At 41.8% G+C, this 26,768-nt stretch overlaps 1 protein-coding gene across 1 annotated transcript; it reads left to right on the top strand.

The window, feature by feature from the left end:
* Window positions 1-226: 226 nt before the first annotated feature.
* On the top strand, window positions 227-5,498 carry LOC134296744 (uncharacterized). Its single transcript, XM_062972396.1, has 2 exons — window positions 227-1,988; window positions 5,217-5,498. Exons 1-2 carry the CDS (start codon window positions 441-443, stop codon window positions 5,256-5,258), a joined length of 1,590 nt encoding a protein of 529 aa, XP_062828466.1. The 5' UTR covers window positions 227-440; the 3' UTR covers window positions 5,259-5,498.
* Window positions 5,499-26,768: the final 21,270 nt, after the last annotated feature.

Below are 26,768 nucleotides of genomic sequence, written 5' to 3'. Positions count from 1 at the left end.
TAAACAAAAGATATGGCAGTATATTCATGGAAATCTTCATTCAATTAAAAAAACCTCAGATTAATGTAGAAGGAATTATGACTGAACATCAGTGCTTGGAAAGGTTACTTTTTTGGATTACAGCTTGAAAAGTTGTCATTTCAAGTTGTCGAAGTAGCAGAAGCTTAATATATAAAATATTTTAAAAGTAGTTATTTACTTTTTCATTATTCAACTGTATCCCATGTCAGAACCCTGCTACTAGAGCCTGGATGTGGCTCTGAGTTTCAGGGTCACTGACATTGATAAGACACCTGCGTCCCAGGACTCGGAGGAGAAACGGCTGATGGACTTGGCGGGGAATTTGCGCGGGGTTTTACTGAGCGGGAAGAGACTGTTCAAATGAGGGGGAGGGTATATAAAGGAGGGTTGGCCGGAGCCTCCCATTCTTGGCTTTTCTGATGTTCATGTTTCCTACAGTAAAAGTTCCTGGTGATACCACAAAGAGTCTCGTGTGTTCATTCAGGAGCGGCTGTGGTGAGCTGACACTAAGCCAAGAATACGGACACCATCCCGCTGTAGCGGTGAGGTGTAACATGCAAGTGGAGGATGAAGAGCTCTTGGGCGCCGGAGGAGGAAGGTCGGAAAGGGCCACTCCCGAGACGGACGCTGAGTTCCACCAGCTGGCGGCCCTGGCGTCATCCACCGCTTATGCCCAGCCAAATGGGGTAACCCAGAGGCGCGGAGTGGTGCGGGGAGATAGCACCGGAGGAGAGGAAGGTTCACCTTCCCCAGGCCCGCAAAAGATGGTGTTTCTGGAGGAGAGGATGTCGGCGATGGAGACCACCCTGGCAGTGATGTCGAGGGCGATGGAGCGCCTGGCGGTTTTGGCGGAGCCGGAGCGAGGAAGGGAACTCCGGGCTAGCTCAATGTGGGACGTGAGCATGGGAAGCAGCCAGGGCTTTGCAGACCTCCCAGCACCGAAGGGAAGGGAAATGCGAAAGGAGCCCGGTGCCCGGCCCAAGATCCAAACGAGCCTGACGCGGGTGGAGGAGAGTGACGACGAAGGGGAAAAGCCTCCGAGAATCCCGGCTACGCTCCCAACTGAGACCCTGGTGCCCCTGGCGAATGCCGGGCGTGGCACAGGACAAAGGGAAGCAGCAGCGGGGCCCACTGGCCCGCGAGGGGGCTTGCGACGGGCGGAGGATTGGGGATTGCCACCACAGGGACCCCTACCGAGACGAGAGGAACTAAGGATCGAGTTTGGGGGAGAGTCCTCTGAACTGGATTTTTTCCTGACCACGGTGAAGGGCTATATGGAGGACAATGCCCACACTTTTAGAACGGAATCCAGCCGGGTACGGGCCATTGGTGCAGTGTTGAAGAGGGGAGCGGCCAGCTGGTACGTTCAACTACACGCGCGGCGCGACCCATGTCTGGGGTCACTCCGACGCTTTATGGGGGCCCTGGAGACCCGTTTCCGAGATCCACTGGAGCAGATCCGGGCGAGGGAGGAGTTGAAGACCGTCTCCCAGGGGCAGAGGTCGGTATCTGAGTATGCGGAGGAGTTCCAATGCCTCGCTGAAAAGGTGCCGGAATGGTCTGCAGTGACAAAGATAGAGCTCTTTAAAGAGGGGCTCAGGCGGGAGATCCTCTCCTGGGCGGTGCATCGTGATGAGCCTGACACACTGCGCGGATGGATTCAGCTGGCGGGGCGCATCGAGACATCGCTGGCCCAGGCGAGGAGGCACCGAGGAGGGCTACAGCAGCGGCCGCAGATGAAAGAGGGGAGCCGGAAGGAGGGATCAACCCCAGCCGGGAGGAGAACGGAGCCGACAGGGAACGTGAGCACCAGCAGGAGGGGCTGCTTCGTGTGCGGCCGTTTGGGCCACAGGGCTGCCGAGTGCTGGCAGAGAAAAGGGGAAGGCGGAGGCCCGCCCAAACCAAGAGCCGTGGCAGGGAAACGCGCCGAGGAAGAACCACCGATGAGGCACCACTCGGGGGGGTTGGTAAGTCAGGACAAAGCCATGATAGTGGTCCCCATTCAGCTGGAAAGTGGCAGCAAACAAGCAACCTGCAAAGCATTTGTGGATTGTGGATGTTCCAGGAACATCATCTCCCCTGAATTAGCCGAGGGATTGGGATGCGAAAGAACGAACCTAGAATCCCCTATAGCTTTTTCGCAGTTGGACGGATCCACAGCATCGGGATCATTAGCTAAGTACAGTGCCGAAGATGTAAAGTGTAAGATAGGGAGTTGGGAAGGAAAGGTGTCATTTGTGATATCACAAATAGCCAGCTATAATGTTATACTAGGCATGCCATGGCTGGGGCAGGCCAACCCGCAAATCAACTGGGAGGATAAGAGCATGATCTTCAGGATGAAGTTGGAAGGAGGGAGCCAGGAAGTGGAGAGGGAGCCGGGGAAAAGGGGGGAGGAAGACTCTATCAGGATAGCAGAACTGGCAGATAAATTACCCCCAGAGTATCGGGATTTTGTGGACGTATTTGATGAGAAGGAAGCAGACAGTTTCCCACCGAAGCGGAGAGTTGAAGTGAAGATAGAGCTAGTCCCAGGAGCAGAGCTTCCTAAGGCAAAAATATACCCAATGTCAGCTAGGGAAAAGGAGGAACTGAGAAAATACATTGATAAAAACCTAGCGAGGGGTTTCATAGAGCCTTCAAATTCCCCTCTAGGGGCGCCTGTGTTGTTCAGGCGCAAAAAGGACCAAACGCTGAGGCTCTGCATTGACTACAGGGGCCTGAATGCAATCAGTTCTGGAAATAAATACCCCCTACCTTTAGTGAAGGACTTGATCGCCCAGTTATCGGAGGGACAGATATTCACTAAATTGGACTTAATTGAAGCGTACCATAAATTGCAGATTAAACCAGAGGACAGGTGGAAGACGGCCTTCTCCTGTGCATTCGGATTATTCAATTATCGTGTGCTCCCTTTCGGTTTGTGCGGCGGAGGCGCCGCGTTCATGCAATTAATCAACGAAGTGTTGCATCCATTGTTGTACAAGGGAGTCTTTGTTTTTTTAGATGACATATTGTTAGTATCTCGGACTAAGGAGCAACACATAGAACTAGTCAGGGAAGTCCTGCAAAAGTTGAGAGAAGCAAAACTGTATGCGAAGCTTGCCAAGTGCGAGTTCAATAAAGACCAGATAGACTTTCTGGGGTATAGGATTTCCTCCCGGGGAGTGGCGATGGACCCTGCGAAGGTAGAAGACGTGAGGGGGTGGGAAGCCCCCAAAACACGGAAGCAGCTGCAATCCTTCCTAGGGTTCGCAAACTTCTATAGAACATTTATCAAGGACTTTGCGCGCCTCACTTTGCCATTAACGGATTTGTTAAAGACTAAAGGTAGGGGAGAAACAGCCAAAGTGAAGGCCCCAGGGGCCAAACTGACCTGGACAATAGAATGCCAGGAAGCTTTCGAAGCCCTAAAAAAGCGTTTTACTGAGGAGCCTGTCCTACAGCACCCTGATATGTCTAAAGCCTTTGTATTACATTGCGATGCGTCAGACCGGGCATATGGGGCAGTTCTGCTACAGAAAGACGAGGGGGGGAACCTGAAGCCATGTGGCTATCTGTCAAAAAAGTTTAGCGATACAGAAAAAAACTGGCCGATTTGGGAGAGAGAAGCCTTAGCGATTCTAAAAGCACTAGAGTGCTGGAGACACTTCCTGGAAGGAAGTGGAACACCGTTTGAGGTGTGGACTGACCATAGAAATTTACAGTATCTAAGATCCCCTCGTAAACTATCAGCGAAGCAAATTAGATGGGCCCAATATTTCAGCCGTTTTGATTTCAGACTCAGATTCTTCCAGGGGAAACATAATATACTCGCTGACGCTCTCTCTCGGATGCCTCAGCACGGGGGAGGAATTCAGGAATCTGAAGGGAGTATTTTTCTTGATAAGCAATGGGGCCTGGCAGTACTAACTCGAGCACAAGCGGCCAAAGAAAACAAACGTACTGCCATTTCCACGGGGGGAGGAGAAATATGGGAGGAAGAGTTGAAGCGAGCGTATGGAATGGACAAATGGTTACAAACAAACAAAGAAAAGGGAGAATTGTGTGGGGATTTGGTGTTTGTAAATAAGAAATTGTATATTCCTGAATGTTTAAGACGAGAAATGTTAAGGAAGTACCATGATAACAAGGGTGCGGGTCATCTAGGCCCCACCAGGACTATTAAACTGTTGGCCAAACAATGCTGGTGGCCCGGAATGAGGAAAGACGCCAGGGGGTACGTCACGCAGTGTGAATTATGCGCAGAGGGAAAAACACCACCGGGGAAGCCCCAGGGGCTATTGCAGAAGGTGGTGGAGCCCATGAGGCCATGGGAATGCGTAGCCATGGATTTTGTAGGCGAACTACCCCCCAGCAGAGGCCACAGATACATTTGGACAATATTGGACCTATTCTCAAAACAGGCACACTTTGTGGCTCTGCCAAAACTTCCTTCAGCTGAAAAACTTGCTGATTTGTATGTGAAGCATGTATATCGCCTACATGGGTGTCCCGACAAGATAATTAGTGACCGGGGAGTCCAATTTACTGCAAAATTTTGGGGAAAATTCTTACAGCTGTTAGGAGCAGAAAGGAACCTGAGCTCGGCCTTTCATCCCGCGACCAACGGGGGGGTCGAACGTACCCAACAGACACTGTGCCAATTCTTAAGGATGTACACCAATTATAGACAGGATGATTGGGCGGACCTTCTTCCGTTTGCTGAGATGGCTTTTAACGGGGCCGTACATTCGGCCACAGGTCGTGCCCCATTCGAAATAGTATACGGACAGGAGGTGGCACCTTTCCCCAGGCTACCCGAGTGGAAGGAAGGGGAGGGCCAGACCGACGAGGAATGGCCGGCCAAAATCAAGCAAGGGTGGCAAACCGTGGTAGAGGCATTACGGGAAACACAAAAGAAGTACAAACTCTTTGCGGATCGTAGGCGCCGAGAGGGGGACAAATTGGGCGAAGGAGATCTGGTTTGGCTGAGCACAAAAAACCTGAAATTGGGGTTCCCATCCAAGAAATTGGCTCCACGCTATATAGGGCCATTCAGGGTAGCAAAAAGAATAAACGAAGTGACCTATGAGCTGAGGCTACCAAAGGACCTAGGAAAGGTACACCCGGTATTCCATTGCAGCCTGTTAAAAAAGTATAAAGGAACTCTGGACAGCGGAGAACAATAGTTGTGTTTAATCTTTTCCTTCCAGGACGAAGGGGAGGAGGACGCCATGTCAGAACCCTGCTACTAGAGCCTGGATGTGGCTCTGAGTTTCAGGGTCACTGACATTGATAAGACACCTGCGTCCCAGGACTCGGAGGAGAAACGGCTGATGGACTTGGCGGGGAATTTGCGCGGGGTTTTACTGAGCGGGAAGAGACTGTTCAAATGAGGGGGAGGGTATATAAAGGAGGGTTGGCCGGAGCCTCCCATTCTTGGCTTTTCTGATGTTCATGTTTCCTACAGTAAAAGTTCCTGGTGATACCACAAAGAGTCTCGTGTGTTCATTCAGGAGCGGCTGTGGTGAGCTGACATCCCAGGATCTGATCCCAGATTATCTGCTTTGAACTGATATAGGGCAGTGTAGTGTAGTTAATTTGTAAGGCTTTAGTTCTGCCTTGCAAAATGAATTCGAAGGAACATGGGTCCTATACATGCTGAAAAGTGTGTTATAAATTTAGTAAATAAATACTTTAAAATAAGTAATATTGCTTGTAACCAATTACTTCCAAGGTATGCTTTATACTGTTATGAAGTCTTGATGTAATTTCAAATCTTTAGAAACTCCCCCCTCAATAAATTGGTGGGATTTTGGTTATAGTCTCTCTCTCTTTCTGATTTTTTTTAAAATACAAGAGTAGATTTTATTATGACTTCATAGGGAAACATGATTTAGTGGCACATTTCTAATGCAACTGCTGAGGTCATGGGGATGAAATAATGAAATGGAGAGTGTATTTTGGAAGATAATGAAACTGAGCATTTAAAAAAGATGTTTGTCACTCAGCCAACACTCAGCCAACCTATTTGCTTACTTGAGCAAATAATTTCCATTGCTAAAATTGGTGTGTTCATCCAAACAAGAAACTACCAACCCCCAAGCACTATGATTTAGAGGCAAATATGCAAGACAGCAGTCCTGCTATCAAGGAAAGTAAAGAATATTCAGCTTTTTCAGCATTGATGAGATATAGGGAAACACTACATTAAGAAGAGGAGCAATTATTTATCAAAGTTTAGGGCTTTTTACTTTTTAAGCTGGGTAGATTATTAAGATATGTAGTTAAATGCTCCTATCAACTCATTTCAGGGACAGCTGTCATTTGAAATTGCTAGAGATGGCACATTTTTGGGTGCGGCACCAAAACTTTGGAATACTTTGCCAGAAGCAATAAGAGCAACCACCACCCTCTTGGCCTTAAGGAAAAACTTGAAAACTTTCCTAGGTCTTGCACTTTATAGTTATATTTTACCTTCCTGCGCATCTTAGAGTGCTTTTTATCATTTTTGATATATTTTTTATGTCCAACAAGGGACTTGGGATTTTTAATGGGATCTTTATACTGTAATGTTTTATCTATTGTTGTAAACCACCTTGAATCTTTAGAGATTTCCCTCCAGTGAGCAGTCGGACATTATTTCCTGGAGGATGGACTGGTTGGCTCTTCTTGAGGTCCAAGGCACTCTCAAATCTTCCTCCAACACCACAGTTCAAAAGCATCTTATCTTCCTTTGCTCAGCCTTCCTTATGGTCCAGTTCTCGCATCTATAGGTTACTATGGGGAATATCATTGCTTTAACTATGTGGACCTTCACTACCAGTGTGATGACTCTACTCTTCACTATTTTATAGAGAATTGCATGGTGATGGCAAACCGACATAGAAGCAAGGCTATCAGCTTTGTTAAAGGTCTCTATCAGATGGTATTGTGCAATGCCTATTGCTGGTCCACCACATCCCTGCAACAAAGCTGTCCCCAGCTATTGATGGGCAGAATCCATCAATAACCCTGATTGCACCACGTCTACAGACTTTTCTGGTGCAATTATGTTCAGAAACTTCTTTGCTGGTATGGCGGTGCAGAAGTTAATCAGGGGTGGGATTATCTGGCTCTTCCCCAACCCTTCTCCCCTTAATTGAAGGTTTAACCCTCCCCCCCAAAAGTATTTTTTTTAAACCTACTGAGATATGGAACTTTGGGAGAGCAGATATCCCTTTCTAATAAGATGTCTGGTCATTGGATCATGGAGCGATGAAGTGGCATTGTTGCATTACCACAGAGAGAGGTGGTCATGAAGGTGACCATCCTGGTAAATTCTCAAGATCACTGATAATACAAATGCCGTGGGATGGCAGCTTCATACAACAACGTGTATGAAGTGATCAGAGGGAGGGGAAGGAAAAAGAACACAAGGGAAGAGGGAGCAATGGAACATGGGATATTTCAAGAGTTTGTATGCAAAAACACAAATATGCAGAGAAAATCAAAACAAAAAGAACTGGAAAGTCTCAGTACTTCCAGGGATGTTTTTGCTCACTGAATAAGGATAAAGTAACAGCTAAGAGTCCAAGATATTAAGGAGGGGATAATGATGACCACATCTGAAGTTTGCCATTGGGTCAAAAATCTAGGAGATGGAGAAGATATAGAAACAAAGGCTTATAATTTGAATGTTAAAATACATGTTTATGAACAAATCCCAAAGCATCAATTCCTGGCTTGAGGAAAGGTCACCTCCTTCATACGATGTACATCTGCCAAAACTGGGCTTGTGCTCAAGAATTCTGAGGCTCCACTTTAAAGTAGCATGAAGTTGATTAAAATGTCATTACCTAAAATTGTTTCTATTTTAAGATATTTTATTTTTGTCAGATTCTTCAGATTACATTTCAAAAGCAATATGATATTACACCAAAGGGAAAAAAAAGTCTCTCTCATACTCGTTTTCACATCCACATCTGCCACACAGATTTGAACACGAAGTTACACACCATTAAGGAAATTGCCCAAATGGATATTATGGGAGCAGCCAGAGGAGGAACAGAAACCAGATGTTTGGATTTAAGAAGACAACAAGTTGGGTTTTTTTTTTTACATCTCACAGCAAAAGTATCTGTGTAGGAGGAAATCAAAGGATTCATGAGTGCCAAACTCTTACCATTCTACTTCCCTTGGCACTTACAAAAGATAGGAATATTTGAAGAATTGTACACATATAAAACATGTGCACTTCAAAAATGCATACAAAAATGCAAAAACTTAAAGAAAAAGAAGAATTTTAAACAGAGGCCATTGGTGGCTTTTGTATGGATAGGGTGGTGAAACTTTGTTGGGCTTTAATTTGGATGTAAAGGTGTATCCAAGGTGCTGAATATATTGGGGAAATAGGGGTCAAAAAAGGATTGAACTGGATTTGACATTTGATTTTAGGAGGGATGAAAAGGAATGAGAAAGATGGCATCACAAAGATGTTCAAAGCATACTGAGCCACGAGTGCGAAAGGACAAAATCTTTCAACCAAACAAAGCCCTAGAAGGGATGGCACTGAGCAAGAAAGAACACAGAAAATGCTTTGTATTCGTAGAAGTTTATTTATTATGTCAGAAGCAAACCGAGGATACAAGTTATGTTGTATTTGAAAACGCAAACATATTTGTGGACATGAATAAAGCCTCCCCGCAGGATCGTGACATATCTGGGCTTCCCCTGGGCAACATCTTTGTAGATGGCTGATTCTCTCACAAACAGAAGCGACTTGCAACATGCAACCAAACAAACATTAGTAGAAGTGCTTACATGGAAAGGGAAGAAAAAAAGAAAGTATAGAGGCCAAAAGCTAACAAGCTTATTCAGAATGGGCAATCATGCAGATTTCGAGATAGAGCCATGAGAATTGATCCAAAAAGTAGAAAACTTTAGGCATTTCACCTGGGCCCATTAAATGCTGGCCCACACATGATTTCATTATCCAACATATTTTTGGAATAATAAGGAATGAATAGGAGATACTGACTCACAGGAAGAGACTATAAATACAGCAGTTTAGAATACGGATGTATCATTGCTGGCTCTGTAACTATATTAAAGTGTATACAATTATCTACTTTCCACTGGAACACTGCAATTCCTCAGGAACCCATAACTTAGTACTTGAAATCAAAAAAGGAAAAGAAGAAAATGAACAAATGAATGAACAAAAGGAAGGAAGGAAGGAAGGAAGGAAGGAAGGAAGGAAGGAAGGAAGGAAGGAAGGAAGGAAGGAAGGAAGGAAGGCAGGCAGGCGATATGACTTGGTGGTTTTTGCAGAAATCTTTCTTTTCAGCCTTTTTCAGAATCATGTGGAATAAAACTTGCTGCTAACAAGTTTAGCTTTCCCAGCATTTTTCAGTCCGTCTTTATAGAAGTTACTGAGATTCTTATGGTTTCTTCTCTTCATAAGAAACATAAAATAAGTGCTTATTCAACAATTCAGTCTGCTTTGCAGGATATAGATACTTCCAATAAACAATAGCCATAAAGTACACTAATATAACCAAGGCATTCAGTTTAGCCACACATTTAACTATTTATTTTCACTTTGTTGGATGACCTTCAGCTTGAGTCTGAAGACAGTGTTGGTGGGTGGAGTATAGCACACAACCTGTGATCAGACCACACCTGGAATACTGTGTCCAGTTTTGGGCACCGCAGATGAAGGGAGATGCTGACAAGCTGGAAAGCGTCCAGAGGAGGGCAACTAAAATGATTAAGGGTCTGGAGAACAAGCCCTATGAGGAGAGGCTTAAAGAGCTGGGCATGTTTAGCCTGCAGAAGAGAAGGCTGAGAGGAGACATGATAGCCATGTACAAATATGTGAGGGGAAGTCATAGGGAGGAGGGAGCAAGCTTATTTTCTGCTGCCCTGCAGACTAGGACACGGAACAATGGCTTCAAACTGCAGGAAGGGAGATTCCACCTGAACATCAGGAAGAACTTCCTCACTGTGAGGGCTGTTCGGCAGTGGAACTCTCTCCCCCGGAGTGTGGTGGAGGCACCTTCTTTGGAAGCTTTTAAGCAGAGGCTGGATGGCCATCTGTCGGGGGTGCTTTGAATGCGATTTCCTGCTTCTTAGCGGGGGGTTGGACTAGATGGCCCTTGAGGTCTCTTCCAACTCTACTATTCTATGATTCTATGATTCTATGATTCTATGTTTGTTTGACACTTTTCTTTCTTGGCAAATAATAAATGACTAGTTACTAGGCTCCAGAAGTTATCAGAACTCTTGGTGGGTTCTTCTAGGCCAGTAGTCACTTGAATGAAGGGCAAAAAGGAATGAAGGACATGTGAGGCTATTTCTAAATAAACCCTTTCTGAAGGAACCTCAGGGGCTGTAACCATGATAATCTAGCATGGCTAAGATGTTCAAGTGCTTGGTTGATTGTACAATGTAGTATCTCCTGAATAATTTCAGTATGAAGACAGATCATCAACCATTTTAATCTGATTTCATGTTTCACTTTGGCATAGAAAAAGCTTTGACCACTCTGGTGAGGACAATGTCTTGCAACAGTTCCATTCTTGACTATTCAGGAAGATGGGATGGAGCTCCTGTAGCTTTTTGTGTTGTGTGTTTTCTGCTTTTATTGATATTAGTTTACACTTCAGAAATATGGAGTATTATCAGTTGTACAGTGATGACACCCAGCTTTGCTTTTCCATTTGATTAAAGTGAGGCTTCAGAAATGCTGAATCAGTTCCTGGATTCAGTGGGAAGAGCCAAATGATGTGCTACTGTAAGTTTTATATTGCAAGATTTTGGATGAGCCTATATACTAGCTAAATCAGGGGTAAACAAGCTTTTCAGTCACAATGACCATACCCAGTGAGTAGAGGCCAGATATGTGCATATTCTTGCACACACATATGGAGCCACTTTCCCCAATAAATTTCCATGCACACTCTTCCCAGCCATGTCACACACTTGCACAAGGGTCCCATATTATAGCAGTTACCAATGAAATCACTATTTCCCCACAGCTACTTGTAATGGAAAAATTGTAGTCCCAGAGATTGCTTCAAGATCCATGTTGTGCCCTCATTGATAGTATCTGGAAAAAAACAACCATAGACACTCAGGATCAGATTCTCACTAGTTAATCAGGTGGCTTTCAGGAAAAGTAGATATCCACCCACAGGATTTGGGGGCTGCAGAAGGAATGGGATGAGAGCCACAGGTCATGAAGTATTTCCTTGATGAATCAGATCTATAGACTGAAGATGCTTTGTCACAAGAAGGTAACACAGGGGGAGCTATATAGACCTTGTGGTCAAAGATAGCCTGGCTCCTGAGACGATGTCTTGGGAATCTTAAGGTTAAAGGAGTGTACAATGAATGCATACATGAGACTGCAATCAAAAACTTGTTGGCAAATGAAGTCATTTCAGAATTCATGGCAGGAAGAAATAGAAAGGATTCCCAATTTCAGGTGAACTTGCCTTGTGCAACAGTTTGCCAAAGGTATTGTTTCTTGCATTTCTAGACTTAGTACTATTCCACTGCAGTCGTGTTACTATCACTGATAACAGATATATAACAGGTTGAGCAATATCATATCTCTCTTCATTCATCTAATTGCACCAATTTGGCAATTTGTAGTCCTGTGATGGTACTTCTGCATACTCTCATAATGCCACCTTCCCACACTTCAAATGTTCCATATCTTAGAGCAATTTTGCAATTTCAGCTTTGAGAAACAAAAAGGGCAAAATATAAATAAAATATAAAATAAACAGAAAAAAGACGGTGAGGAGGAGGGACAGAGGAGGCAAATCCCGTCCTCTAATGTCAATTTACTGCCATCATGCCGACACAGAGGGAAATAGATCTGTTGTATAAAGTAGGTGAAAGGAACATTGTCGTATTGTAAAGTATTGGCAGGCTTTACCTGTTGATAGTGAGGGACAAGATAATCATGGGGAGGAAGGAGCATTGGGATGCATATGGCACCATGCAATAGAGATGGTCCAACTTCAATGACCATTTGCCTGTCTCATGTGGTAAAATTCTTGATCTCTTGTCCTGACATTGGATTTCCCATCTCTGATTTTAATTGCTTTTTGATATTATTATTATTATTATTATTATTATTATTATTATTATTATTATTATTGGGTTTATTAACTCTTTGACTCTTTAACTGACTTGACCCATTGCTCCTGACTCACCGCAGTCTGTTGCCCTTGATTTAGGCCTCTTCCACACAGCTGAATAAAATCCCACATTATTTGCTTTGAACTGGAATATATGGCAGTGTGGACTCAGATAACCCATTTCAAAGCAGTTATTGTGGGATTTTCTGCCTTGATATTCTGGGTTATATGGCTGTGTCGAAGGGCCTTCAGACCTTGTTCATTTTCTCACATCTTTTCAAACCATTACTTTTCATGGAATATTAATGTGCCACATTGCTTTCTTTTGCTGCTATTTATTTACTTTTATTCCAAACTGCTTTTTAAAATCTTGGATCTTTATTTGAAATATTTTTGTTATTAAGAATACTGCTGAAGAGCAGGAAATTTTTCTGCTAAATAAATAAACACATACAGTATCACCCCCCTATCCATGAATTTGATATCTATGGTTTCACTTACCCATGCTGCAAAAAATATCCTCATAGAGTCTTTCTATGGCTCCATATACACTGTATTATATTTTGAAACTGCATTATATGGTAAGTGTAAACTCATATAATGGAGTTCAATGCAGTTAAACTGCATGGTATGAATCTATGTGCTGACCATATAATGCAATTTGAAACTACAATATATGGCAGTGTAGATGGGCCAAAGTTCTCCAGTGCAATTCTATGGAGAGTTTTCTGCACACCTATAGTCAAAATATAGTGTTCGCTGTTATCCATGGTTTCAGGTCTCCACAGGTCTTGGAATGCATCCCCCAGGAATATGAAAATTGTACTGTATTTTGAAAATTGATAAATTGCAGAACAGTACTCCTGAAAACTATCTCACTTCAATAGTCTCTCAGTTATACGTGCAGTTCAATTGATACTACCAATAATATTCTGCTATTGTAGAAAGATATTATCTGACCTCAATTCAATGTGCTGCTTTATGAATTCATGTCCAGTTGCATAATAGTAATTATGTCACGCAACACAAAGGCAAATAATCAAGGCCTATTTGTAGCCTGAGCAGTTGCCAAGGTCAGTCTAGATCACCTTGCAGCTATTGAAGCCAAAGTGATAGCCCTTCAATACTGAGAAAGACTGAATCCTGCCCTCTCCTTGCTCCTGTGAAATAACCTTCACATAAACACCATAAAGAACAATGGTGTGAAACACCGTGACCTCAGAGGCAAGACAATTCTCAGGCTATTTATGAATGCAACGTGAAAAAAGGCCAGTGGCTAAGTTCAGGATGAGGAAGCCTCAAATAGCCTATTTTAACTGGGAATTATTTGTGTTCGCATAGATGGGAGGAAGTCAGGGGGGAAAAAAAACAATGCTTTGATATTTTGTGATAGACCATTTGCAAGACACAGTTGAATTTGCATGAAGTCAAGAAGTAAATCCATGCATCTCCAAAAATGCTTTAGGTTATGGAATTTTTATTTCTCTTTATCTGAGGTTGAGAATATTAATATTAATATGCAGTTTGTTGCAGAATACATATGCCACATGTATGTATGTATATGCCTTCAAGTTGCCTGTTGATTAATGGTGACCCCCATTAATTTCATATAGTTTTCTTAAGCAAGGAATACTTAGAGGTAGTTTTGCCAGTTTCTTCTTGCTAAATGGATCTGCATAGCTAAAATATATTGTCTCTCTCTGTGGGTTTTTCTAATTGAAATAAGTAATTCTGCTGAGCTGGTTGGGAGTATACTAATTTCAGTTCATGGATGAATTATATATCAGTATAGCTGATCCAACCTAGCAGTTCGAAAACATGCAAATCTGAGTAGATCAATAGGTACTGATCTGGCAGGAAGGTAATGGCGCTCCGTGCAGTCATGCTGGCCAAATGATCTTGGAGGTGTCTACTGACAATGCCGGCTCTTCGGCTTAGAAATGGAGATGAGCACCAACCCCCAGAGTCAGACGCAACTGGAATTAATGTCAGGGGAAAACCTTTAATTACCTTTATCTTGTTTATTTATTACAACATTTATGTGTGGTCCTCTAAGTTGCCTGTTGACTTATGGCACTCTCATGAATTTCATTGGGTTTTCTTAGGCAAAAAAGTATACTTAGAGGTGGTTTTGCCAGTTCCTTCTTCTGAAACAGTGCCATCCCATGTCCCTGGGTGCCTGAGCCTGGGACACATAGGATGTTAATGTAAACAATTGCAGTTGATTCCTTCTTGGAATTGGCCCAACTGTTTACATGAGTCCAAGGTCTGAATTCTGGGCACTTTGCATTAAGTGTCAATGTAGATGTGTCCTAAGAGTGTAATCCTACACATGTCTAATTAGTGCAGTTTGACATCACTTTAATTGCCATGACTCAAATCTGTGGAATAATGGAGGTGTAGTTTTACAAGGTCTTTAGGCGTCTCTTTGTGTTTTTGTCTTACCAAATTTCAGTTTCAGTTTCTTACTAAATTTCAGCAGACAAGTGTCCACAATGTCCTCCAGGATCTTTGTAATTGATGTCATTGCTTTGCACCCACCTACGGGAAAATAGCTGGACATTTGTCTGGTAATCTTGTTATTTTTTACTGGCCAGGAAATGTCTGGGTTTGGGAGTACATATTTGAGAAAAGATTGATTTGGTAAGGGGATTTTGGCTGTAAATCATTCTGACCTTTGCAACTGTAAAAAAAGAGAGTGATGATGGCATATATCTGATTTTAGCCATGTACAATACGTGATAGCCATGTACAAATACGTGAAGGGAAGTCATAGGGAAGAGGGAGCAAGCTTGTTTTCTGCTGCCCTGCAGACTAGGACACGGAACAATGGCTTCAAACTACAGGAAAGGAGATTCCACTTGAACATCAGGAAGAACTTCCTCACTGTGAGGGCTGTTCGACAGTGGAACTCTCTCCCCGGGGCCGTGGTGGAGGCTCCTTCCTTGGAGGCTTTTAAGCAGAGGCTGGATGGCCATCTGTCGGGGGTGCTTTGAATGCGATTTCCTGCTTCTTAGCAGGGGGTTGGACTAGATGGCCCATGTGGTCTCTTCCAACTCTACTATTCTATGATTCTATGATTCTACACAGGAGCACTTAACCAAAATAATGCCAGTTTGACAGTATTTTCTTCCCTATTCTCCTTCCACCGGTTTCTTGTAATGTCTTACCTGACAAAGACATATGGAGAGCTTGAAATCTTGCAAACATTTTGTGTCCTCCTGTTAGGCCTAAAGTTCTTACCCTAATCCAGATTTTGAATTTTTCTTTCTAAAATCCAAGACATGAACAGATTTACTCTCTGCATGTTCATCCATAGGATGGGCACATAGCTCTGTGGTAGATCTGATGTAAGAGATCCAAAGTTAAAGCCTTGGCTTTTTCGGGTGAAAGAATCAGGCATTTTCAACTAATCTTTTAGTTGAAAGATTTCCATTAGCAACTAATGGAAAAGATCTCTCAAGATCCACTGTTGCTCAGAATCAATAATGCTAGATTACATGGACTAATAGACTGATAGCTTTCCTTTTCTACCAAGTGACGATAGGTCATCCACACATATTTAAAATTCTGGAGGAGGACTGAAAGATCTGCTTAGAAAAAAAAACTGCTTTATAGGAGGCAAGAACTAGGCAACTTGGCACATCCAGTTACTACTTTTAACTCCTTTATCATGATTCCAAGGATTTTAGATATTGAAAGGGCTGTGCGCCACATGAGGTAATTATGCATGAAACCAAACCCATTTGAGTTTCAGATTGTTGGACTCTATCCCTTTAAAGTTATATCTCATGTTTTCCAGCCTATTTTTGGCTCCTGTGTTTCCCTCTGACACCAGGCTTGTCACGTACAGTGGCGGGCGTGTTGATAATATGCTGACTTCATCTCAGCTGCTCCGGGGAGAGATTTTCTTCCCCCTCCTCCTTTAAATGTGACTTACCGATGGATGAAGGACACGCTTTGTGCAAACCTGTACTTCAGAACCTGTTTAAAATGGATATTGTGCACTCAACAGCCTTCATGTCTGAATGTTGTCAAATGACATCTTGTAATAGAGTGGCTGCTCTGTTGTGTAAATTACTAAACAAATACTGCTGTGTGACAGGTTACTTTCTCTGCAATCTATGCAGAGAAAGTAACTTAAGCAACAACATCCTGCATGAAGAGCTCCTTCAAGGTCTTAGTGTCATATTCAAATTGAGGATTTTATCACACAAAGCAGACACACTGGCATTGCAGTTGGATTGTCACCTTTCGTGACAGCCTTCATCACACAATATCAATTTGCTTCTCCCTCCATGATTTTCCCACCTCTAAATATTAATGGGTAAAACTTATCAATAGCTCAAAATCCCACAACGTTCCTTCCACCAACTTTTGTTCAATGGCTCCCTTCTTCTTCTATGTTGGCAGTAAACTAATAACATCAAGGGGCAGGAGTCTCCTCTTTCTTCCTTCCCTCTTCTTCTTTGCTTTTCCCAAGCTGGCTGTTTTATATGTACATCTTTGTCTTTTTTTATTATAACGCTGAAATTGTGCAGTTATGTAAAATAATAATAATAATAATAATAATAATAATAATAATAATAATAATACATAACACAGTCTAAACGCTTGGGAAGTATTCAACTTGTGATTTTGTGATACGAAATCCAGCATATATATCTTGTATGCTGTGTCATACTATGTCTTTGTGTCAACAACAACAACAGCAACAACAACAACAACAATAGAACCACCGTAGCGTAGGAAGATGAGGTTACAAGAGTTTGTGGAAGTATGATCATGACCCCACTATGGCAAATTGCATTATAGAAGAGATGAGCAATTTCGAAGGTGCTCCCCGATATATATCCATCCACAGAATAGTGGGTTGGTGGGATAAAGCTCAGTGGTAATAGATACAGACACAGAATGCTTGAAGATAAGAGCTCATTAGAGCTGCAATTCCCAGAAGCTCTTTTATTTGTATTTATTTACTTGGTTTCATATCCCTCCCTCTCTCCCTCTTTGAGGGACTTAGAGTGGCTAACCTTATCCAGTAAGGTCACTATTTCTACCACTGAGACACCCCATTTCTAATCTACTCTATAATGTGACTCGATGTTGTGGCTCTTGCCCAAATATAGTCAAAATATAGTTTTTGCTATTATCTAAAGTTTCGGGTCTCCACAAGAGATTTTGGAATGTATCTCCTATGGATACAGGAGTCGTGCTATCGTAGTGTAGCAATTATTTCCTGGATTGTATTTCATATGTTATGGTAATCTTTCTTGAACTTTGAGTTATGTCTGAATTAGAAATGGAAATGTGGGTGCAAAATATTTTCCTTATGAAGGCTGCTGAATGTTGCTGGCTGAGCCAACTATGTGAAGTCATTTCCTCCAACCCATTCTTATTTTACATGATCCATTGTTTCATTATAAACAAGTTCAATTCAAAGAAGCTGGATAGCTACCTGCTGGGAACACTCTAGCAGGGGTTGAACCCAATGACCATGGGCCTCCTTTTCAACTCTATGACTCAATGTATTATTTTCCCCGTTTTATGGAAACATGGGGAAGTTTTCTTTTAATTTTCATGGTCACTATGGACCTCATCACATGGGGGCAGGTCTCTGTCCTATGATGTTTCCATCATTTTGGCAGGGCACCATCCTGGCAGTATCTGTAGGACAGAACCCTGAGAATATGGGTGGCTAACCATGTTCTCATTAGTTAAGCTGGGGACAGTGCCGGGGAATATTGGGCAGTGATGGTTTCCCCTGTGTGATGGGGAAAGTGGCAATGTGGGGCACTTGATGATGGTTTACTGCCCAATGGATTTGCCCCACTGCCCTATGGACTCCACCACTGTCCCCGAACTTAAGGACCTCAATGTGATGAGGTCTTAAATGAGACACATGGTACAAGCAATGGTGACGGAATAACAGTCAGAGGCTTGGACAACCTAGACCTAGTTCCATGCAACTGTGATGCTAGGAATGGATGTCCTGGCTTCTTCCATCTCACAATAACCAGGCGAATAAATTTAGCCACTGTGTCCGATAATAGATATTGATAGACACATTCTCTATCAATTTCTCTAATCCCTCCTTAAAACCACCTAACCCACTAGCCATGAACCATCTTGTCCATACATTAAATATAGGTTGTGTGTTCTGTGCTGAATTTAAAGATGATGGAATTGCTAGCGTTGTGTCAAGGTCTAAAAAAGCACATATGGTGTATATGTATATGTTCCTTCTTTTTACTGAAGTTGCACCCACATGTCAAATATGAATTTTTTTTCTAGCTATGTAGACTGTTATGTATCATACTTAGAAATGGGGCTGTTGCTCAGTGGTAGAAATAGTAGCCTTGATGGCTGAGAGCCCCTGGGAATTGTAGGCCCCCCTCCCCTCTCCATAATATTTTCAAGTTCTTATCATCAAGCATCCTTTTTGCCCTATGAGAATTTTTGGTCATTCCTTTGGGAGCAGAAACACACAGAAAATCTATGACAAATGAGAGAGCCAATTATTTTTGCAATGAACCATTTTTGTCAAGAAGTGCCCAGAGAATGTACTCTGATTTACATCATAAATCCTTTCTCAGTTAACAGAGCTCAATTAGTATGTTTGATCTGAATGAATTTACTCTGAAGTGAATTGGGCTGAAATTCCTTTTTGTTTTTTGCCCACTGGCTGAACTTAGGATAATTTAAAAAGTGCATATTTAATTTTTTCTCAAGGTTATATTAGGAATCAGCAAGTGTACACAAAGATTAACACTTGTTATATAGCATTCCAGATGTCACAAATGGAATCTCTGATATCTCATTTTCTTTTGTTGATTAAGTTTATTTAAAATAAATGCTCAGTGACTTACAAGCAAACAGGCTACGCCAAAAGAGTACACACATTGTGGTTTGTGGGGAAGGCCATCATTCACCAGTGTGTGTTTCTTGCTCAAGTTCACTGCATATATAGAAAGTCTTTCTGTGAAATATTTTTATTCTTTGATGGGAGGAGCAGCTCCACATATTTAAACATTAGCCTTCCTATGATCAACCTAAACCTAACTAATTTAAGTCAAATGCAGGTAGCAGATTGGAAAATACACAGAGCAAGGTCGATTACACAGATAAAAAGATGCACCGTAGCATGTATGACATAGCATGTATGCATACCTATCAATTTCACACATGAACATTATGGTAAAGAGTGTGGTCAAGATGACAAATGTTAAAAATAACAAAAAAGACAAGGTGCTGTAGTTTGTTTTTACTTGAATTTACTGGGAATGTGAAGATTTTTCCACTTCCTAAAACAGTTTTATGCTTTGAACTACCTTTGCAGCAATTGATCACCCAGGAGGTTCCCATGGCTGACCAAGGATTTGAACTCTGGTCTCCCAGTTCTGAGTCTAGCACTCAAACCACTGCACCATGCTGGCTCTCTTTCTAAAGTTATGGGCATAAATAACTGGTGATGTTTTGGATTTCATTGCCCTACAACTGTGAATGGCTTCTGTGTACAATTGTACAGGCCAAGCATCCCTTATCTGGAATTCCAAAATTAGAATACTCCAAAATCTAAAGTAGACTACATGGGGGATTGAGATAGTGACACCTTCACCTTCTGATCGTTCAATGTATACAGTCTTTGTTTTATGCACAAAATTCTCAAAAATATGGTTGCTGTGAATTTTTGTTCCAGTAGCATTCTCTTCTGACGTTTCAGAATCTCTGAAGATGCTAGCCACATATGTAGGCGAAACGGCAGGTGAAAATGCTACTGGAACATGGCCATATAGCCTAGACAAACTAACAACAACTCAGTGCTTCTGGTCATGACAGCTTTCGACAACACTTATTAAAAATATTCTAAAAAATTACCTTCAGACTATGGGCATAAGGAGTATATAGAGGAATTTTGTGTCTTGATTTTGGGTTCAACTCCAAGTTATCTCATTATATATGTACATGTAACAATAGGTATTCCAAAACCCAAAATGAAAGCATTTCTGGTCCCAAGCATTTCAGGGACCAGAAAGAGAGACTCAACCTGTATTCATTCTTTCTTAAACCTGTCAAGCTCTACTGATACCAGGTCAGAACACTGGTCCACCTCATGCACTGCTGTTTAATGTTGCTAGTAGCACCTCTCCAAGGTCTTAGCCAGAGCTCCCTACCTTCCAAGCTCAGCTAACTAGAGATGCCAGTGACTGAAATGTCAACATTTTGTAAGCAAACATGCACTGTAATGCTGAAGGAAAATAATTTAACATGGCATATTTGATAAGACATTTAAGAAAGGATCTCTTTACTGCAAGGACATCATCCTGTAGATGAGATGCTCTATTTTCTATAGGGTTTCTGTGAGAATTTCTGATTATGTCTTAAAATAATAAGACATCAGGGAATCTCTAGGTAGCTACACTGACATATGAAATTAGACTATGTCTGTCATTGGAGTAACTTGTTTCCAAAATACAGGATAAAAAGGTAAAGGTAAAGGTTTCCCCTGACGTTAAGTCCAGTAGTGATCGACCCTGGGGTTTGGTGCTCATTTCCATTTCTAAGTCGAAGAGCTGGCGTTGTCCATAGACATCTCCAGGTCATGTGGCCGGCATGACTGCATGGAGCGCCGTTACCTTCCCGCCGGAGCGGTACTTATTAATCTACTCACATTTGCATGTTTTCGAAATGCTAGGTTTGCAGGAGCTGGGGCTAAAAGCGGGCGCTCATTCCGCTCCCGGGATTTGAACTTGGCACCTTTCGGTCTGCAAGTTCAGCAGCTCAGCGCTTTAACACACTGTGCCACCAGGGCCCCCAAAATACAAGAGCATTATTGTCTTTTCCCAAGTAGTGATTATTTTTTACTACTTATCAGTTACATTTATACAGTATCTCACTTTCGTTCCACTGAATTTTAGGCTGCATGTATGCATGGCTCATCTTCTTTCCACCTCTTAGACCACTAAAAAAAATGCAACTGGTCTAAAGTCACATAGTCCTTTTAATGGTTCTGTTAAAAGTAGAAGATAGAATCGGAGAAACCACTGCCGGCTGCACCAGACCAGGAGGTGAGTAAAATTTCAAGAAACAAAACAAATCCAGAAGTGGACTGAAGTCAATGTATATTTTTTTTACAAAAAAGGTTTGAAGATTTGAGTCTTGTCATGGGGTTTTCTTTCTCAAAATTTGTTTAGAAGGAGTTTAATTTTTCTTTCTCCTAAAGCTGAGAAAATGTGACCTGTCCCAGGTTACCTAGTGGCAGACCTGTAACCAGGATTTTGATTGGGGGTGGGGTGGGGGCTGAGTCTGAGTGAGAGAGGATCTACCCTAGCAAACCTTTTGTGTCGTTATCCCAATACCCCTATGCATATGGGATATATTGAGCATGGTGATCAGATCATGATATGAATAAACATAACAGTACCAGTAAAGCCTTCTTGCAGACCACCCTGAAAATTTTTAGGCTACATGCCTGCCTAGTGGGTTTCCATGGCTGAGCAAGAATCTGAATGCTGGTCTCTAGAATGCTAGTCCAATGCTCAAATCATTAAATGATAGTGGCAACAGAATCTGATGTCACTGATTCAATGGCATTGCAATATCTGCCAGGTGTTATTATATTATCTATATTCTTAATTAAATACTTTTCTCCAAGTAGTTTCTGAATGTAGTGATAAAGGAAAGGATATCTTGCATTAAATAGGCTGAGATCCAACATGATTATTTTTGGGATGATTTTGCAACTAATTAATATTAATACATACAATGTCAACGAATAAGTCTACAGTAAATTAAATGAGGGCTTTAAAAATTAATCACAATACAGTATTCACTTCACAAAATTGATAAAGACCAGTAAAAGCCTTTTATCTTCTAGTTCAATAGGCCTGCTTGAAAGGAAGTCCTATTTTTTTCTAAGTCAATGGTTCCCAACCTGTGGGTCGGGACCTAGCAGTGAGAACGAAAATCCAGTTCGCGAACCTCCTTCCTCTTTAATTATCTATTTTATTTAAATAATTTTGTTTCCACTCCTTTCTGTAGAACTGACCATTGCCTTGGATAGACTACATCAGCTCTAGATTATTAAATATGGTTTTCTGTGGACAAGCAGATGATGACTACTGGATGGCATATGTTCTGTATCAGAAACTAGAGCTGATGTGGTCTATCCCACACAATTTTCTGAATCAGCATCCCAAATAACCAAACCGAATCTAAAGTTGAGAAAAAACTGATTCACAACCCTTTTGGTACTAATGTTGGAGAGAGGTCCTTGGTCAAAATAATCCCTGGTCATAAAGTGGTCCCAGGTAAAAAAAAAAAAGGTTGGGAACCACTGTTCTATCTAAGTCATGATGCCCTTTCAATTTATAGGTTCACAGAATAAAATTCTATGCATGTCTATGCAGCTGCATTTCCTATTGAATCTAGTCGAGCTTGCAGTTGACCTTCTGTATCCATGGATTCTTTATCCATTGATTCAACCATCCATGATTTGAAAATACCACCCCAAAGCAAAAAAGCTAACCTTGATTTTACTGTTTTATAGAAGAAACACTATTTTACGATGCCATTGCAGAAAATGGGACTTGAGCATCCATGAACCAAACCACAGCAGATACTAGTGGTCCACTGTACTTCCAAGTTTAGTGTGGATTGAATTGTTATGTTGTTCTTATGAATAAGCATGGTTACTAATGACTGTTCAGTGATGGCCCGCTGAAATCAGTACTTCCCATCAGCCTATATAAACAGACACTACACAATGAATAATATCCATAATTAATGGCACTCAAGTCTCATTGATTAGTCACAGGCTCTTTAAAAACAAAATATCTTTCATAAACATTCTAAGATTTATAAGACCTGGTAGATATTTCTTCCACTTGGGAATTCTATAGTTTTCAGTTCCAAACTTTTATTTGAATCACAGTCACAATAGTATGCTGATTCCTTTTTCTGTGCCAAAGATTTTCTCTGTCTTGAGACACTAAAGCTTTTTGTAAATAAGATAGAGAGCTCAGGGGAGGCAAACTGACAGAGAAGCATGATGCCATGAACCTCCTGATGCTGATTTGTCTCCTCCTTGCAATTAACCCATTCTCCATTATTGATGGGCAATAGTTCACAATCCTGCAATGTTACCATCATCTACCTTGTGCAACAAATTTATTCTGTTTCTGTGCCAGCAAGCTAGCACATAAATGATATCGAGGATGGGATTCTCTCCTCTCCCACTCCCCCTTGTTATTCCAGAGCAACTGAAGTGTGTGAAAATAGGTTATGTGGAAGAACAAGTGCGGGAGAAGGGATTGGCAAATTAGCACTTTTGCATGTATGGAGAGAGAAGCGCTACTGTGGAATAGTGACTTTCTGTGATAAAGTCCTTAGAGATCCCACATAATGAAGGAAGAACAACCAAACTTATCTTGAATTCACTGTATCTTCTGCCACCTTTGCATTTTCTTTTAGACCTAGTTGACATTTTCCTTGAAAAGAATGACTTCAGATAGTCTGATTAGTTTTATCAGAGGAGAGCAGTGGTTATGAATATTCCCTTTGCTCCATCTGTTGCTAATTTATTTAGAGTTCCCTACAGAAGTTACATGACAGCCAGGAAGAAAAGCCAAGCTTTCTGACACAACACAACTGAGCTTTCCCTGTATTATCATAATTGTGCACCCCAACTGACATGCTGATACAAAGCAGAACACAAAAAAGAAGCTGACCAAAGTTGGCTGGATTCTGCAGCAATGGAACATGTTGCACCCAGTTCAGCTCTCTCTGATTTCTCAAGGGAATGGTTCTGTAGGTTCTGTTCCTTACAGAATCTGACACTGTCTATTTACTGCTTTCCTTCCTTGTGGAGAAGCTTAAAATGAACTAAGGGGTGCAGTACGTTATGTATTTTGACACATGCAATGTTATGGCAAGCAAGTGCAACACAAGACATTTTGTTTCTTGGGGCAGAACAGTGAAAGGTGTACCCACTTCAAGGTACACAGTGATGAAACCCAGCACAGGCAAATGATCAATCTTTTTATGGCCATTAAAGATGCAGCAAAAATGAAACAAATAACTAACGAGTCATCATTGTTTGAGGTCTGCTCCCTAATGGTCCAGTAAATCCTGATTTTAGGCCTAATTTCACTTAGAACTCTTTCAAAAGGCATGATTACTTGACATAATTATCCCAATGGGTCTCTTACCCATATTGGTGGTAATGGTGGCAAGGACTGCAGGTTGCTGTACTAGTTTATTTGTTTTAATTGAAATCAACAAGAGTGCAATATCATCACCAGATTCCACGAAACATCAAGTTATCAGAGCAGACAACTATCAAAAAGTGTATTTGAGCTACATGTTAACATGAAATGAAGGGGATTTGGTGAGCATGAAAACGACACCTCTTTCAATCTTTCCCAAACTTCTTGTCTTCTGGATGGTTTAATATACAGATCCCATTTTCTCTGATGGTTAGTCATTCTTCTTCAGAGTGATAGGCATCAGTAGTCCAAGAGGGCATCAGTAATGGAAAGGCAGCATTATCAAGAGCCATTGATGGATTTTACCCATCAATGCAAAGGTGCACTGCACTAATGAATGGGATGCAAAGCTATGTGATAAGTATAGCCAAAGATATTATTATCCTGCTGAAATGTCACTGCCAACTTCGTGTGATAAAGTCCCGATGAGCTGGATTTGGTCACTGCATTCTTTGAAATATTTTATTTGGTCTTAATATACTAAAGTTCTAAAGGTAATGAAATGTATTACCATTAGCTAGGTTGTATAACTCTAGCTTTTGGTACAATGTGTGATCTGCTATAGTCTTATCCATCAGAGGATTATAGTAATGTGAAGACACTGGAACACTTTATCCACAAAAATATTCAAGGTTATTCTTATTTCTACAGTCACTCCTGCAATTTGTGAACCTTTCCACAACAATAATTTATTATCTGTGATTTGAGCACATGAATCCTGGGATGCTGGGTACCAAATGTATAGAAAAGGCCAGATTTTAGTGTCAACCCAGTTGTTCAATTGCAAAGAAACAGGGACGTAATCTCCAATATTTCAAAGATGTAAAGTGGGACACATGTGGCCAAACAACATCAGATTGTGGTCCAGATGTTGAAACCTATTAATGAGGAAGAACATATAAGTTAGCAAAGGTTTCAGTAGTTTGCTTCTGCATGTACCTCCTGGAAAGGTAATAATTCCATTATCTTCTCTCTTCCATTGTCGAGTGCAAACTAGTTCTGTTCTCTGAACTCAGTTTGCATCCATTGAAGTAAACTGGAAACAAAAGGAAGGAGTGAGAGGAGAAAAAAAATTGGGACATCCTAAAAACAGATGAAAAATGGGACAACAAAGGATTACTGAGGATGGTCCCGGTCAAATTGAACCAGTTGTATGTATGCAAGGGTAATTTTTCATGCTCATACCTCACCAGCAAGCCACATAGTTCTGATCATCTAAGGTATAACTAACATCGTTACTTCCAATTTCATTTTAATCTGAATTTCTGTCAGGACCCAGGCTACGGAGCACCAATAACCATGCGCAGAGGCCAGATTCTATCTAATATCTTTATTAAAGGAATATATAAAGTCAATAAAAACAAGTGAAGAATAAAGTTCAGAAATAGACCTTTCAGGAAAGGTCAAATATAGTCCAGAAAAGCAATGTCCAATATGTGATATTAGAGTCCAAAGTTATAATCCAATAACCGAAACACACACTTTGCCAAGCAAAGTGTGGGGAAATGACAAGGTCCCTTAGTCCAATGGAGCTTGACAACAAGGCTGGAAAGCAAACTAGATTCTTGGCAAACAAGGCTTGATACGAGGCAACAAGAAGCAAGAAGCAAGAACAAGGTCTGTGTTGAGGTCCGAAGAACAAGGCAGGCTTGGAACTAGATCAAGGTCCTGGAAACAAGAAACTGGAGTTGCGTAGTCCACACACGATCTCACTCCCGAAGCTGACGAATTGACTCCGCAAGGATCCCCTTGCGGGAAACAGCTATATAGGAACTTGTTTTCCCGCCAAGGAACACTTTCCCTGGGGAACAAGAAGTGAAACCCAAACTGTGTCCAGATGCATGACTCCTTAAGATTTCCCAAGGGAAACAGGCTTAATCAGCTAATTGTCTGGCAACGATCCTGGCGCTTCGGCGCTTCGCCTCCCGAGCGCCTCTATCTCGATTATAATTATCCCGGCGAGAGAACGGGGGAGAATTCTGCCCAAGGCTTGTTTGGCTGACTTCTTGAGGGCAAACATCCTGCAGGTGCAGGGGCTCCGATTCTGGCTGAATCGGTGGGAAACCAAAGTTTTCCTCTTCGTCTGCCACAATATACTAGGAACGGGACTACATGGCCCATGAGACATCACAATTTCAGCCATTCCTCCCCAACCCCTGGCCACTTTTCAGAGGAACAGTTGACCTAAATTAATGCAGATTTGCAGGGCCAGATGAACTGCATCCCAGAGTATAGAAAGAAATTGCAGACATTGTTGTAGAATGACTTGCCATCATTTCTGAGAAATCTTGGAGAATGAGTGAGGTGTCAGAGATCTTGAGACGAGCAAATGTTGCCCCTCTCTTTAAAATAAGGTTTTTAAAAA

This window comes from Anolis carolinensis, chromosome 2, assembly GCF_035594765.1.
Source record: "Anolis carolinensis isolate JA03-04 chromosome 2, rAnoCar3.1.pri, whole genome shotgun sequence".
Lineage (NCBI taxonomy): Eukaryota > Metazoa > Chordata > Lepidosauria > Squamata > Dactyloidae > Anolis > Anolis carolinensis.
Note: the sequence above shows the minus strand (reverse complement) of the source record. Positions and strands in the feature narration are given on the sequence as shown.

Bases quoted from the DNA above. Each gene is read 5' to 3' on its own strand.
- LOC134296744 (XM_062972396.1), top strand. From the start codon at position 441: ATGTTCATGTTTCCTACAGTAAAAGTTCCTGGTGATACCACAAAGAGT. The intron at 1,989-5,216 runs GTAAGTCAGGAC...TTTTCCTTCCAG, and splicing joins GGCACCACTCGGGGGGGTTG to GACGAAGGGGAGGAGGACGC.